This window comes from Triticum dicoccoides, chromosome 7B (assembly GCF_002162155.2).
Source record: "Triticum dicoccoides isolate Atlit2015 ecotype Zavitan chromosome 7B, WEW_v2.0, whole genome shotgun sequence".
NCBI lineage: Eukaryota > Viridiplantae > Streptophyta > Magnoliopsida > Poales > Poaceae > Triticum > Triticum dicoccoides.
Window position 1 is genome coordinate 99,824,679 of NC_041393.1, and position 15,260 is coordinate 99,839,938.

The 15,260-nt window shown below is 48.1% G+C and overlaps 1 protein-coding gene across 1 annotated transcript; it reads right to left on the bottom strand.

Annotated features, from left to right (window-relative positions):
- Nucleotides 1-6,203: 6,203 nt before the first annotated feature.
- On the bottom strand, nucleotides 6,204-13,937 carry LOC119335594 (laccase-21-like). Its single transcript, XM_037607706.1, has 5 exons — nucleotides 13,714-13,937; nucleotides 13,484-13,638; nucleotides 7,609-7,853; nucleotides 6,439-7,524; nucleotides 6,204-6,334 (listed from the first exon to the last, which is right to left on the bottom strand). The coding sequence occupies exons 1-5, from the start codon at nucleotides 13,822-13,824 to the stop codon at nucleotides 6,204-6,206; spliced, it is 1,728 nt and encodes a 575-aa protein (XP_037463603.1). The 5' UTR covers nucleotides 13,825-13,937.
- Nucleotides 13,938-15,260: the final 1,323 nt, after the last annotated feature.

The window sequence follows — 15,260 nt, forward strand, 5'->3', positions numbered from 1 at the left end:
CCGAAGCCTCCGCGTGGCTGTCGTCTTACCTGTGCATGCTGCGGCATCGTCGCCGTGGCCTGAGCAACGCAGAGCGTGCTCTCTGCCGCCGCCGAGCTCCGTGAGCCGTTCCGTCGTAAACGTGGAGTACCACCCAAGGCAGGCCAAACTTAGCACTTGAACGGAACCAGTCGACCATCGTGATGATGCCTAGCCCCCTAAATCACCTGACCGACCACTGCACCACCGTAATCGTCACCGGAGTTATCCCGTTTGCGGCCACCGCCTCGGACCAGCTATAAAAGGAGCCCTCGAGCTCGTTCTCGACCCCGCACCACTCCTCCACCTCACCAGATCCCCGCCTAGCCACTAGGAGGACCCCGAGGAGGTCTCCTTCCCCGACTCCGGCCGTCCCGATCCGCCTCAGGCTCCGGCTTGATTCACTCAGGTGAGACCATCCCCGCCTCCCAAACCGCGTCAGCAACCCTCTAGTGCACCTAGTGCTCTAACCCGAGCCCCAATTCGACCTTTGCAGCCCTCCCCGGTGAGATCCACCAACACCCGAACCACCGCCCGCCGGAGTTGAGGCTGTCGTCGACCTGGTGCTCGCCGACGACCAACTCCACCACCCACAGGTGCGGAAGGACCCAAGGAGCCCGTAGGTACCCTCCTCTTCTCCTAACTCGTCATGGATCGCCGCCGGCGACCACCGCAGCCTTCAGGCACCGGTGACTCTGTTTCAACGTTTAAACCTGACGGGTGGGACCCCCCCATCAACTTTTTCTTTTTTGAACCATTTTCTGAAAACGCCTTCGGGCAAATACGCTTTCTAACTGAAACCTTTTTCTGTCTTTTTCTGTTCTACACCCTGGAAACTTTCTGTTTCATTACAAATAAGTCCCTGGACTAAAACTTTAATAACTTTTAAATAGAAAATGATTTTTGATTATTCTTTTTCTATCATCTTTATTTTTCTGTCTAGTTTTTTATCATATTTATTTGAAAAATATTTGGAACACTTTTTGTGCACACACGGTATTTGCGTTAGTACGTATTTTCTTTATACCGTAGATACCGGAGGAGGTGACGGAACCGCAAACTTCACCGAGCTAGACTCCGACTACTCTGAACCAGGCAAGCATGTTTGAACCTTTGATATGATGAGTGTTTTGCATGTTTGCTTGAGTAGTTATTTCATGGCATGTTTATATGAATAGCAGTAAGTGTTATATTGCATGCAAAGCTAATACAAGTGAGCTACGAAACTCGATGGGTTATTTGATGTGAGTTTACATGATCATGTGGTGACATGAAAAGTGGTAAGATGGTATTGTTGAAGCATGCCAGTCTTATGACAAACCAATCAACTCCAGTGTTGACGTGGATCAAGTCACGTTACCATCCATTTCCTTTTTGTGCTACCACATGTTTTCTGCAAAGAATATGGTTTAGTAAGTTGCAAACCTCTTTCCTCGTACACACCAAATAGAGGGGCCGTGATGAGGGTTCCATGGCCCTGGATTAAAGCCAGTCATCCGATCAGGGGGCATGGGTGTTTCCGGTTGGGACCGAGAGGGGGGCACCCCTTAGAGTGTGCAATATAAATTTGATCCCATGCTACTCGAGGTTGTGGCCTCCCCGTCTCAATGTTTTTCTTGAACATTGCCCAGGGTGATTCCTGGCATCGGGATGTGGAATGGGTGTGTACTGGTTAGATGTGTTTCTTCTGAAGTACCATAAACGGAACTATTCCTTCGTGACTACTGAAATCCGTTGGCTGTGGTTAAATAGTACAAACTCTGCAGAGTCAAAATCATTCAAGTAACCGTATCTATGATCAAAGACTATGTTCAACTTGTCTTGGCCAGCCTCAGTGTCAGTTTCAGTGATAATCTCCGATCAATGAACATGAGTGTGAATATCCGGCCGAATGATTACTCCTGTGGATGGACTAACCCGTTTATTATTATGTACTGAGTATTTTCTTGGAGTGATTTAACTTTATGAATTTATTGAATACGAATGTTAAACTATAAGCCCTTTCTGTGATGTCGCTCAGACGTCCGACTGTGGCACTCTTGTTATTTACTTCCGATATAAGCCCTTTATGTGATGTCGCTCAGACGTCCGACTATGGCACTCTTGCTATTTATTTTCAATATAAGCCCTTTATGTGATGTCGCTCAGACGTCCGACTGTGGCATCACTATTATTTATTTTCATTATTAGCCTTTCCGAGATGTCGCGTAGACGTCCGACTGTGGCACGCACTGTCATTTACATTTCAATATAAGCCCTTTATGCGGCATCGCTCAGACGCCCGACTGCGGCATGTTAATTTATTTTTACCTTTCGAGGCGTCGCTTCAGACACCCGATCGGTTTTCAATTATTTTATTGGGATTTCGGGAGGACTACCGACTGACTTCCTTTTTACTTAACATACCATGCAAATTTATTACTTGAGTGTGCATTGCTATCTGCTCATTGTGCATCATGTTTGCATTTGTTATATCTCATGTCCAAACTATCTTGCGAGTACATTCAAAGTACTCACCTGGCTTGTTGATTTGGCCAGATGTTGATGAATCTTATGGATGAAGAGTACGATAGCGAGTCCGACGCCTAGAGGAGTCCCAGTCAGTCCCGTGCGATCCTGGAATTGGTCACTTGTATCATATACGCTTCCGCTACCCGAATAAAGTCATCGAGCCTCACTTCGATGCTCGATGAGCTGCAAGATTAGGAGTCATGTCACCCACTTCACTATGACATATCCACCACCACTTTTATTACGAGTCAGTAGTATGCCACCACACCCTTGTGTCATATCCTCCCTTATGTATAATATTGGCGTGCTTGTAATAAATTGTTGAGCAACCTCAGCTCAACCATGTATAATATTTGGTACTACTGGATTTCTGTATCAAGGATTTGTCTACCAGTAAGGAGGATTTTCCTATACTGGTCTATATAAAGGTCGGTTTCTCAATAAGTTTTTTTATTGGAAAACCGGTCGTGACAGATGTTTTCGTGCAAGTATTTGGGCATGCCGCTCACGATCAGGAAGGCCACAACATCTCAACTACAGGATTTGGTGGACCGCGTTGCGGATTGCCTTCCACTTTGGAAGGCGGTCATGCTGACGAAGAGTGGACAATTGCTGCTTGTCCAATCTGTTATGTGTGCTATCCCGGTTCATACAATGATGGCACTTGATCTTCCTGCGAGAACATTAGCGGCACTGGTCAAGATCTGCAGAGGTTTCCTATGGTGCGGTAAGGAGGCCGGTGGTGGAAGTTGCTCTGTCGCGTGGGATGTAGTCTGCACGCCCAAATGGGCTGGCAGGCTAGGGCTACCCAACCTACACTAGCTGAACAAGGCACTTCAGGCGCGATGGGCATGGCTTCAGAGAACTGACAAGGAAAGGCCATGGGCTGACTTCTCGATCGTTGTTCCTGCGGAGTCACGGGCCCGGGTGGATGCAGCTGCGCGGACGAGGATTGGGGATGGGAAATCCACCCTATTCTGGGAAGATAGATGGATCTAGAGCTCGCGGGTCAGAGATATAGCTCCGGAAATATACTGTCCAGTTCCAAAACGAGACAGGCAGACTAAGCTGGTGGCCGATGTGATGGGAGACAGCAGCAGGGCATTGGACATTGGCACTGACCTCACTCCGGAGGCAATGGATCAGTACCTTAACTTATGGCCAAGAGTATCGGCCATTAGGCTTGACGATGAAAATCCAGATTCGATGTGTTGGGTGTGGGAGAACAATGGATGCTTCTCAACTCGCTCGGCCTATGCAGCAAGATTCATGGGACGGCAAGTTTCTCCAACAGCGTGCTTTACATGGCAATCCAAGGCTCCATTGAGATGTCGCTTCTTTAATTGGCTGGCACTGAAGAACAGATGCTGGACATCGGATAGGCTTGCTCGGCGCGGTTTATCTCACCAGACAGCTTGCCCCATGTGCGATCAACAACAGGAGACAATGCACCACCTGATGCTGGAGTGTAGCTTTGCGAAGCAGATTTGGCTTGCTGTGAGCAGATTGACCAACACAATGGAGTTCCAGCCCAGACACAGGATGAACCTCTTGAACAATGGTGCATACGTCAGGATGGCGCCTCAACCAACCGCAAGGCTCACAGAGCTAAATGTCTTCTGGTAATGTGGATAATCTAGAAGCAATGGAATGACATGGTCTTCAATGGAGTGACGCCAGCAATTCAACGACCCGTGCAATGAATTCAGGAGGAAGGTCGGCTTTGGGCAAAGGCGGGGCTTTTCAAGGATGATAGTCTAGGGTTTGAGGTGGATCATGTAGCGTGCGACGGTAGCGAGTAATCATTCTATGAGATCAAAGGGTAGGCGGATAAAATCCGCATGTAAATAGGCTTGTAAGGTGGACATGGATTTCGTACCCTTTCTTTTATAATGAATGATACGCACTCGCTCGTGCGTATTCGAGAAAAAATTTCATGGCGGACGAACTCAGGTCATGTGAGCAAGGTAGTCAGAGTCGGATTCGGAGTCGGATTGGTTTTCCTCAGACAGAATCGAGTCGTAAGATCGAGTCGTGGAATCGAGGATTCTACTAGATTTACTCAAATAAGATATTTTGTATGCACACAAAAAAATTATATGGGTTCTATAGAGTTTTGACACTAAATAAGGAGCAAAGAACGTACCCATCAATGCTAATTGTATTCCACTTCTTTTTATGGCTAACCTACCATCTAGCTCGCTTGTATGGAACATATATGATTGGGAAATATATAGAGCATTTAAACCTTCAATGTGCGAAATTTACTTAGGTTCTTTTTAGAGTGCGTGAATAGTAGACCACTTGTCTATCTGGCCTGCAGTGCTAAACCTTGAAGGGTCTTGCTCTCCTTCTCCAATCAATCTTGGAGCAACCTCCTTTTCATGCCAATTCCATCTATCGATAAGCCTGATCCTCAATTTCGATCTAGCGTTTCTGAGAGCTAGATCAAAGGTGTCAGCGGCTGAGCATTTGGGCTTGGGTGGGGAATAAAGGTCCATGAGGTATATGAAAAGGGCTTTGGATGATGGCATACTATTTTGCTACAACTAAACAAACGGCTTAGATAAATTAGTAGAATCGGACATAGTCCACAGCATAGTCGGGATTGTGAAATTTTGTACAGGATTCTATGATTTGGATCACGACTCAACATGGATTCTACCTGACATGGATTCATAGTGGGATTTGGCTCGACATGCTTTCGTAGGGTCGTGAAGTCGTAGGATTCGAAGTCGGGTCGGGATTCTGACTACCTTGCATGTGAGGGAAAAACGCTCAGGGAGGCAATCAAACAGAGTCTAGGCTAGTTTCAGGTGTCGCTCCGGCCAGGCAAATATCGCTCAGGTTAGCAACCAAACAGCCCCCAATCTCTATTTTGGTCAATACGGGACTTACTTTTTTACTATGTAATAACAGATGCCTAGAACTTATTAGGGTAAAGGACACGCTCTTCAAAGGGGTGTAGAGAGTGTTTTTTATTAGAGAAAATGACAAGCCCTTTTAAAATTATTGCTTGAACTCCATGATGCTAAAGTACACACCTTTTGTACAATAAACGAAGACAATAATGCATATAACCGGAATCCATAATGAAATATGTTGTAGCTGATCGATGGAGAAGCTCACACGATGAACACACACACACACAAGAGAGAGAGAGAGAGAGAGTATTTTGCGCTGCGTGCAACTCTCATTTATTTAACAACTCAACTGTCTAACAAAATGATCCTAAGTTTGTGCCATGATCAAGCTATTCGAACGCGCCATCCCACGTCCCTTACCACACACAAAGCATCATACTAACTACCTAGCTACTGCTCCAATCCAGCCGTGAACAGGTTCACGTTTGCATGGACCGGTTTATTTGCTGAAAATAAACCTAAACAACTAGTGCAACAGGATTACAAATATTCCAACAAAATATTCTTTAATTCATATATAGGTATTGAACAACAAGAACATTTACACAATAAAATAAAATTACTTTTCCCATCCAGCCAAACGAATAGAAAACTCAACTTCTATTCACATGGGCCTCAGCTGGCCCGTGTATTTCACACACTATGCTTAAATGATAAACAATATAATAAATAAATGATAAAAATCAGTCAACTAAACAATTTTTTGGCTTCATTGTACTGCATATGTCCGCCATTTTTCATGTGGATTATTTAGCAGGTAGGCATGTTGGGAGGCGGAGGCATCATTTTAGCTTCAGGAGCCTTGCCATCCTTCACGATGAAGACGGTGCTCATTCCCCACACCACATGGCGATCAAAATGGCAATGCATGAACCAGACACCTAAAAAAGAGCAGACACAAAACATTAGAGACTGGCACTTGATTAATTCGCTCCAACGAATTTCGCAGGCATAGCCCAAAAGCTGAATATAAAGTTAAACTCACCTGGATTCGCCGCGCGGAATCGGATAGCTGCCCAGCCAGCTTTGGGCATGGAGACCGTGCTCTGGTGCGGCGGGTCGACCAAGTTATAGGTGGCCGGGTCCTTCTGCTCATCAAAATTCCCGAACCCTCTCCCTACCACGTAGAACGTGATGCCGTGCAGGTGCATGGGGTGGTTCTCGGCGCCGAGGATGGAGGTGCCCTGGAACACCACCTCCACGACGGCGCCGTACTCCACCACCTTCTCCTTGGTGCCGCGCTTGGTGGCCCAGCGCTCGACGGGGTCGTTGTCGACGTCCGTGAAGTTGAAGAAGAAGGGCGGCTTGTTGGGGAAGTCTGCGTCAAACACGCCGCGGACAGAGCGGTAGTAGGCGCCGAGGATGTCGACGGACGGGTTCGCGAAGCTGACGTTGTTGAGGCTCGCGGCTTGGCGGTTGCCGTCAGGGCCCCCGCACGTCTCGTGGGACGCGCAGGGGAGCACGTTGACGGCGATGGTGACGAGCATGCGCTCGTCGACCTGCCTTGGCACGTCCACTGGGTGGTCCTTGCTGCCCAGGGACCGGAGCTGCGCCGTGTACGCCGTCGCCGAGTCGATGTCTTTGACGCCCGGAAGGTTGGCAGGGAACTCCGGCGGGCCACGCGCCGGTGTGTCGTCCATGTATTCCACGATGGCGGTGGCGGTGCTGTTGTTGACCACAATGTCGGGGTGTGTTGCGAACGTCCTCGCGGCCATGAAGTACCGACCGCCATCGGCGCGGTTGGCCTCGAGAAGCGCGTCCATGCTTTGACCTGGGGCGATCATGATGTGCTTGACGGTGAACGGCTTAGTGTAGTGGCCGTCGGTGACGACCACGGTGAGGTTGTGCCCGGGGACGCCGAAGAAAAGGTCGTTGGAGAGCCCCGCGTTGATGATCCGGAGCAGGTACGTTTTGCCGTGCTGCACCGGTATCTTGTAGGTGCCGGCCTTGGAGCACGGGAACAGGTCACCCGGCTGGCCGTTGATGGTGTTCGCGTCCGAGATATTGATCTCGCCGCCGGTCCGCTCCGCCTCCTCGAGCAGATGGTTCACGTCGGCCTTCCACCACTCACCTGCATGCATGAGATCGAACATATCAAGTTAACGACAACATAGCTTATTATAAGCATGGATGGAAGTAATGGAGTAGTATATACCGAGTATGACGGGTATCTCCTTGTGTGGCTTCTTGAAGGGGAAGGTGGTTCCGAGCTTGGGGTGGATAACAATGGCGCCATGGATTGTGGTGCGGTCGAAGTCGCTGTGCGCGTGCCACCAGAGCGTGCCCTCTTCCTCGGACAAGATGACCCGATAGGTGAAGTTGCCGCCGGGGCGGATGGGACACTGGGTAATGTACTCCGGCCCGTCGGACCACGGGTTGCGTGGCTGGTCCACACCATGCCTGTGTACACGTACATATATATATTGCGTCAGAAATTAAGTTTAGCGGATGGTTATTTCCAGTAAACGGCCGACCGCCAGACTAACTAACTTTTTTTTCAGGGAAACCAGTTTTTTTTTTTTGCGATAGAAAGAGAGTTTTATTCCATATGCATAGGGTTACAATCAAGAGGCACCAAATCCTCAATACAAGGAGGGCATCTCCCTAGCCATACAGCAGTGATGAACTCCGTACGACTATACAAAGCCAACTGATGTGCTACCCTATTTTGCTCATGCTTGATTTTTGAAGGAACAAACTCCCAAGTCTCCATATGATGCTTGATCTCCGTCACCAAGTGTCCATAAGCTGACCTGGTTAAACTCTTCCCGGTCAATGCTGCCAACGCCGATGCTGAGTCTGACTGCACAACAATTGGCATGGAACAATGCTGCACGGCCAGTGCCATGCCTTGCATGATCGCATGCAGTTCCGCTTCCAACGCGTCGTTGCAATTGAATATACACCTGTATGCTACAAAGATAACACTCCCATCTTGACGCCGTAGGATCATACCCGCCGCAGCAGACCCGTCCTCCTGCATAAAAGCACCGTCCACCGAGAGGGCAGCAAATTCAGCCGGCGGCCGCGGCCAAGCCAAAGGGGCGCTCGGCCTGGGAACTCCGTATGGAGCCTCCTGTACCCTCGGCATCTTCCCTTTAATAATTTCTTCCGTTGAAAGTCTGCCGCATAGGTTGAGTGAGTTCATGTAACTCTGGAGGTAGTCTGAAGTCGCCGACAACGGGGGAGCCTCCTTGCCATGAGTGAGATCTGAGCACAAAGACCAAATTCGCCATATCAGCATGATCGTGCAATCCCTCATTTGATCATCGCAGTTCGCAAGAACATTTAACAGCCAGTCTTGTCATGTATCATGTAAAACATCATTGCTAGGAAGACGTCATACCAGCCTCATGTGTGTCCAAATTCTGCTTGCATGATCATATGATACAAGAGCATGAAAGCTCGTCTCCTTCTCTCTCCCACATAACGGACATCCATCCCTAACTGAGATGTGTCTATATTTCTTGCACTCATTTGTAGCAAGGGCACCCGAAACAACCTTCCAAGCCATAATCTTCATTTTCAATGGAACTTGGGAACTCCAAATACGCTGCCAGATAGGCCTCCGTCCGGAGGGGTTACCACTGGAGGAACTTAAGTGTACCGAATGTTGAACTTCCGTTGCGAGATGGTAAGCACTTCGGACACTAAAGTGTCCACTCTTTTCAGGAAACCACGTAATGAAATCCTGCGCATACCTAGGAGAAGTACGAATCTTCAGAATCTCCCGCACATCCAAGTCTCAAAAGTGTTCCCTGAGCCGCTGCACATTCCATGCACCATGCTCATCCAAGAAGTCAGCCACCCACTTGTATCGACAATTCCCCTTGGGAGTTACTGGCCGAAAATTATGTCCTCTAGGGATCCAAGCATCTCTCCATGTTTTAATGAGAGTACCATTACCTACTCGCCATATAATGCCTTTCTTCAAAAGATCAAGTCCGTGAAGAATACCTTTCCACACCGCCGAAGAACTAGCTGAGAATACCGTGTCCAATAAATTCCCCCTTGGGTAGTATTTAGCCTTCAACAAACGAGCACACAAGCTGTCCGGACTATCCAGGAGATGCCACGCCTACTTGGCCAACAAACCTTGATTAAAGGCCCTCATATCACGAAATCCCATACCTCCCATAGCCTTCGGAAGCATCATCTTCTCCCAACTAAGCCATGCCATCTTCCTCTTCCCGTTCTCCACCCCCCACCAATACTGCCTCATCATCTTTGTAAGATCATCACACACTGAGGCAGGAAGTCGGAACACACTCATAACATATGTTGGAATTGATTGTACCACAACCTTGATGAGGATCTCCTTGTTCCCAACAGAAACATATTGTTCACTCCAATCAATTAGCCTTTTCCTTAGCCTGTCCTGAAGGGTCTCAAACTGACCCTTATGCACTCTACCTTCAGGTACCGGCAAACCGAGGTATTTTGGTTCAGACACTTGTTGCTGCACCTCCAAGATATTATTGATTTCCTCCACCACTGATGCATTACAGTTTCCAGAGAAAAGGATGGAACACTTCTCGGGATTAATAAGTTGACCTATCGCCGAGGAATAAGTGTTCAACAAACCTTTAACAATGTTCGCTTGCTGGCCAGAAGCTTCAAAAAACAACAAGGTATCATCCGCAAATAAAAGGTGAGATATCACCGGTGCACCACGGCAAATGGTCACTCCTCTCAAGCTTCCTTCATTCACTGATTTTGACAGGAGAGCAGAAAGAGCATCAGCAACAAATAGAAATAAGAAAGGAGACAATGGGTCACCTTGTCGAAGTCCTCTCGAAGGTGTAAAAACCTCCAATAACTTCCCATTAAATTTGACAGAATATCGTGCTATCGTGCTGATCTCACACATGTCATAATCCAAGAAATCCATTGATTTGAGAACCCCCATTTGTTTAACGCCTTCTCCAGGAAGTCCCAATCAACACGATCATAGGCCTTGGACAAATCAAGCTTGTACGCACACGCAGCAATACTGTTTCCTTTTAGATTTTGTATGTGATGAATGCACTCAAAGGCAATAATAGAATTATCCGAGATAAGCCGGCCCGGGATAAAAGCACTTTGGTTCTCCGATATCAACTCTGAGAGCAGCGGCCTAAGCCGATTAACCATGCATTTAGACACAATTTTATAAATAACATTGCAAAGACTGATTGGCCTAAAGTCCTTGAGCTCTTTGGGGTGAGAAACTTTCAGAATAAGGACGATTGCCGTGTCATTAACACCTTCAGGCAAAATACCAGAGACAAAAAAGTCTAACACCGCTGCAATAATTTGAGGTTTTAACTCTGACCAGTTACGCTGGAAAAACCTTGCTGGAAATCCATCCGTTCCGGGCGCCTTCAACGGACCTATTTGAAAAAGAGCATTCGACACCTCCTCCTCAGAAAAAGGGACGCACAACCTGTTGTTCATAGCTTCAGACACTTTCGGCAGAACTCCTTCAAGCACACTGTCCGGAGTTAAGGTTGGATCCTTGGTGTAAACTTCCTTGAAATAAGATGTCGCCATTCGTTCCATGTCAGAAGGGGATGATCACCAAGTACCATCCGACCATCGCAGCTTCTCAATATAGTTCCTTCGTGCACGCCAAACGGCCCTCCGATGCAAGTAAGCAGTATTGCGTTCACCCTCCTTCAGCCACGTAATTCGTGACCGTTGAAGCCACATCATCTCTTCACGATACAATAGTTCATCCAGCTGAAACATTTTCTGGCGGATCTCAGCACGGTCGGCATCCCTAAGCTGTAGATCAGCCAACTCCTCTCGTCGTTTCTCAATTTCATGTGTCACATGGCCAAAGTGCTCCTTACTCCATGCCCGGAGCCCCTTCATCATGTCATGCAGGGCCTCACGGACCGCCGCGAGGTCACCAACAGGATTGCTCCTCGCCAGTTCCTTGCCACAACTTCGGCTAGCGCGGGATGCCGTTCCCACATAATCTCATACCGGGGCGACGCCCGACCCCTCTTTGGTTCCACCATTGTGAGTTGCACCAAAAGCGGACTATGATCAGAACATGAGGATGCCAGATGAAGCACCTGCGCAGCCGGGAAGAGCTCCCTCCAATTCTCATCCGCGCATGCTCTGTCGAGGCGGACCCGAACGGACCGGTCACCTGGCTGACCATTGTCATATGTAAAAGGAAATCACGAGAAGCCCAAGTCCCATAGCTCACAGGCCATCAAACAATCACGAAATAACATCATTTGATTCTCAGAACGTTGGTTCCTTGACATGTGCTCATGCTGCCACATAGCCTCGTTAAAGTCGCCACAAACCAACCACGGATCAGAAGAGCTCGCACGCAACTAGGAAAGTGCACTCCACATGCGGTGTCGGTTCTCCACCCGAGGTTCGCCATATACAAAGGTCGTCCTCCAAATCTTTTCACTCGCCCTGTCCTCCACTCGCACATCAATGTACCGTGCACATGAATCCAACACAGTCACGTTAAGCTTCTCATCCCAATAGAGTGCGAGTCCTCCACTAAGACCATCACTCGAAACACCTGCAAAACCCTTCATATGTAACCTCCATCTTAATCTCTCCATCTTTGTAGAGGCCTGCCTTGTCTCAGACAAAAACACAAGCCCTGGGGAATTGGCTTTTGAGAGGGCCAAAACCTCACGAACTGTCCGGCGGTTCCCCACCCCCAGCAGTTCCACACGAGGATATTCATTGCTCCCGGCGGTCCTCCTCGAAGGAGGCCGCCGATCTATCATCCGACCCATTGCTCAAGTCAACACGGGCTCTCTTGCTGTTGTTGGTGCTGGAAGGAGAGGAGTTCTCCATCTCATCCTCCCCCTTCCCTTCGGTAAGAGCCAAAACACCTCGAGAACTGTTGTTTGCCACATTATTAGACCCTGATTGGTCACCATCCAATGCGAGTCTTTTCCTAGCAGCAGGATCAACTTGCATGTTTGTGCATGCCTCCTTAGACAGGCTTGTTGCCGCATCCAGGGTCTCCGGATCAAACACCTTCACCCCTGGCGATATGTTCTGCGAGGGTTGAGGAGCGGACTGCTTCTGGTTCCCCCCTCGGCTAAAGCTATCATGGGAAGGAGGCTTATTTAGGCCGTCCGCATAGAGCCAAGCGCCATACTTCTTATCCTTCTCCTCATGCACACCGGATCCGCACTCCTTGCAGTCGTGTCCAATCAGCCCACATACACTGCAAAAGCGTGCCAATTTTTCATATCTCACCAAATAAATCTGGTGTTCTTTCCCCCTCATAACACTGACAAACTTGGTAAGGGGTCGGCGGACATCATGCCGAACCCTAACCCTAATGTAATCACCACGAGTATTACCATTGAGCCTCATCTCTACAATCTCTCCTGAATTCCGAAGCAGATTTTCCACAATGTTTTTCTTACAGAACGCCTCCAGGATCTTATGAATTTGGAGCCAGATCGGCATGAACACCATCGGCACCTCTTCTGCTTTTGTGAAGCCATCATATGGAACCATCAGCACAAGTAGATTCCTGAAGAGCCATGGCCCTTGATCCATCATCCGTTCCCAGTCTCCCAAGCATGACGCCTGCAGGACAAAGAGCTTCGGACCTACCAGGCGGAACCTCACCGGCTGCGCAGGATTCCATGCTGCACGCATATTTTTGTAGAAAGCCGACTGGCTGAAGGTCTTGTCCGTGCAAACCCTAGCCAGCGCAAGCCATCTCACACTTTCATTGATCTCTGGATCGGCTTCATCTATCACCAGATCATCAAATTCTTCGTCTTCCAAATTGAGTTGTTCCAGCACATCACCAAGATCCAACGCCCCGGATGAGCCGCCGCCAACACTGGTTCCTGAGAGGGCGACCGCAGGTGGATCCATCGCTACCGAGAGGAAGCAGGACCTGAGGGCGTCGTTCGTAGGCCTCCTACAGGGAGGAGGGAGATCGATAGTAGCGGGTACTCACGGGCGACGGAATCGCCAGAGAGGATAAAAAACCCTAGCCTTACGCTAGGGGAAACCTAGGGAAACCAGACTAACTAACTTACCAGTGGATGGTGATGTTTTTATCGCCTTGGTTGTAGACATTGACGATGACGAGGTCGCCCTTGCGCGCGTAGATGGTGGGGCCGGGGAACTGGCCGTTGACGGTGAGGACGGTCCTCTCCTTGCAGAGCCTGCTCGTGTAGTTGCTCTCCTTAATCTGCAAAATAAAATGACGGTGAGTTTATGACATGTTGAGATGGCATGTGTACATGTTAAGTACAAACAAACTTACAAAGAAATCATGGTGACGAGTCTTGGCGCCCTGAGCGGGGCTAACGGAAACTCCCAGCGATAGCACTGCCCCAAGTAACCAAAGCAGCGCCGGTATCTTAGCTATACCCATCGCCGGCCGTCGGCCGTCGCCCCTCACCGAGCTCTGCTCAGCTCGACCGTGAACCGTGGGAGATCAAGAAGCTAGCTAGCCACAAGTTATGCACGCACGCTAGCTGCTGTGCTGCTTGAGCAAATGTGGAAACTAATGTGTGGGATGGAATGGACTGGTGATGGAAATCCCAAGCAGACGCACGAGGTATTTATAGGTCACACGGGGAGGGTGACAGGATTGAGCCCGGTCGACGATGCGTGCGCGCGTGCATGGTTTCATATGATTAGCTTGTTGTCAAATATAATCGCTAGAAAGCGGAGGCTTTGGCCGAGCCGCCCACCGCGACGACGTGAAATGCATGCGTGCATGCAGTTATCCCTGAATTGATTATCGTTGGTTGGTCGCTGTCATGCATGCTGTCTGTGACGACGACAGCGTCAAGGCCTTGAGCCCTTCGCAGCAACTGCCCGCAGAATTTAGTTCCAGTAGATTAATCTATCCAAACACACGTACTTTTTCGAAAATTAATCAAAAAATCAACACAAGCTTTTGGAACATGCGGTGGATGCATGCATCCAGTCCTGCTTTCGATGCTATCGTTGTTACTCCCTCCGTTCAGAAATATAAAATGTTACAACTTTTTTTCTAAATTAAATGTGTATAGACATATTTTAGTGTGTTCGTCACTCATCTCAGCCAGTATGTAGTTCATATTAAATATCTAAAATATCTTATATTTGCGAACATAGAAAGTAGAATTTTGACCACTTTGTGCCAGCTTCTTTAGCAGAAATGAGGAAGCTAATCAACGCGTGTGGAAATGCAGGTCAAGCTGACATTTGTGGTAACCGGGAGACGTGATCAACTACGCAATCAACACAAGGAAACAATCATGCATGTATGTCCGGCCGTCAAGGAAATACTAACCTGGACTGTCAAACCGCGGTGTGACCATTGAATATAATCTTTTAGGACCACCATTGAATCTACTAATCTACTAATCTACTAATATCTAAATAGCTAGCCCCCATTATTAGGAATTCTCCCGCTTCTCCTTAAGCCACACCACCCAAATTAATTTAGCCATTGGAGGTACTAGATGAGTCCACAATAGTCATCCGACCTGCACATTAAGAACTGCTGGACAAATCACATGTACTAAATGACGCATGCATATGCAGTAACTGCCATCTAAATAGTGTATAATCAAGACAAAAATTGACGCATGCATGCACCTGATACTCCAGTGATATATGGAAGGAAAGTCATGCATACATGCATATTTTCTTTTGTTTTCATCCAATTTTGAACTTATACATAGAGATATACATTTATTCATTGATTAGTAAAATATTGATAAAAATTATCTTGATATAGGAGAAACCGTAAAGACAATACCTAAGTTGATTAGTTCAACGCAGTTTTTATTTTACATAAACTCCCGCAGCAACGCA

Coding starts and splice junctions, on each gene's coding strand:
- LOC119335594 (XM_037607706.1), bottom strand. CDS start 13,824: ATGGGTATAGCTAAGATACCGGCGCTGCTTTGGTTACTTGGGGCAGTG. Junction 7,525..7,608: donor GGAGATACCCGTCATACTCG/GTATATACTACT, acceptor TCATGCATGCAG/GTGAGTGGTGGAAGGCCGAC. Junction 6,335..6,438: donor ATTCCGCGCGGCGAATCCAG/GTGAGTTTAACT, acceptor GCTCTTTTTTAG/GTGTCTGGTTCATGCATTGC.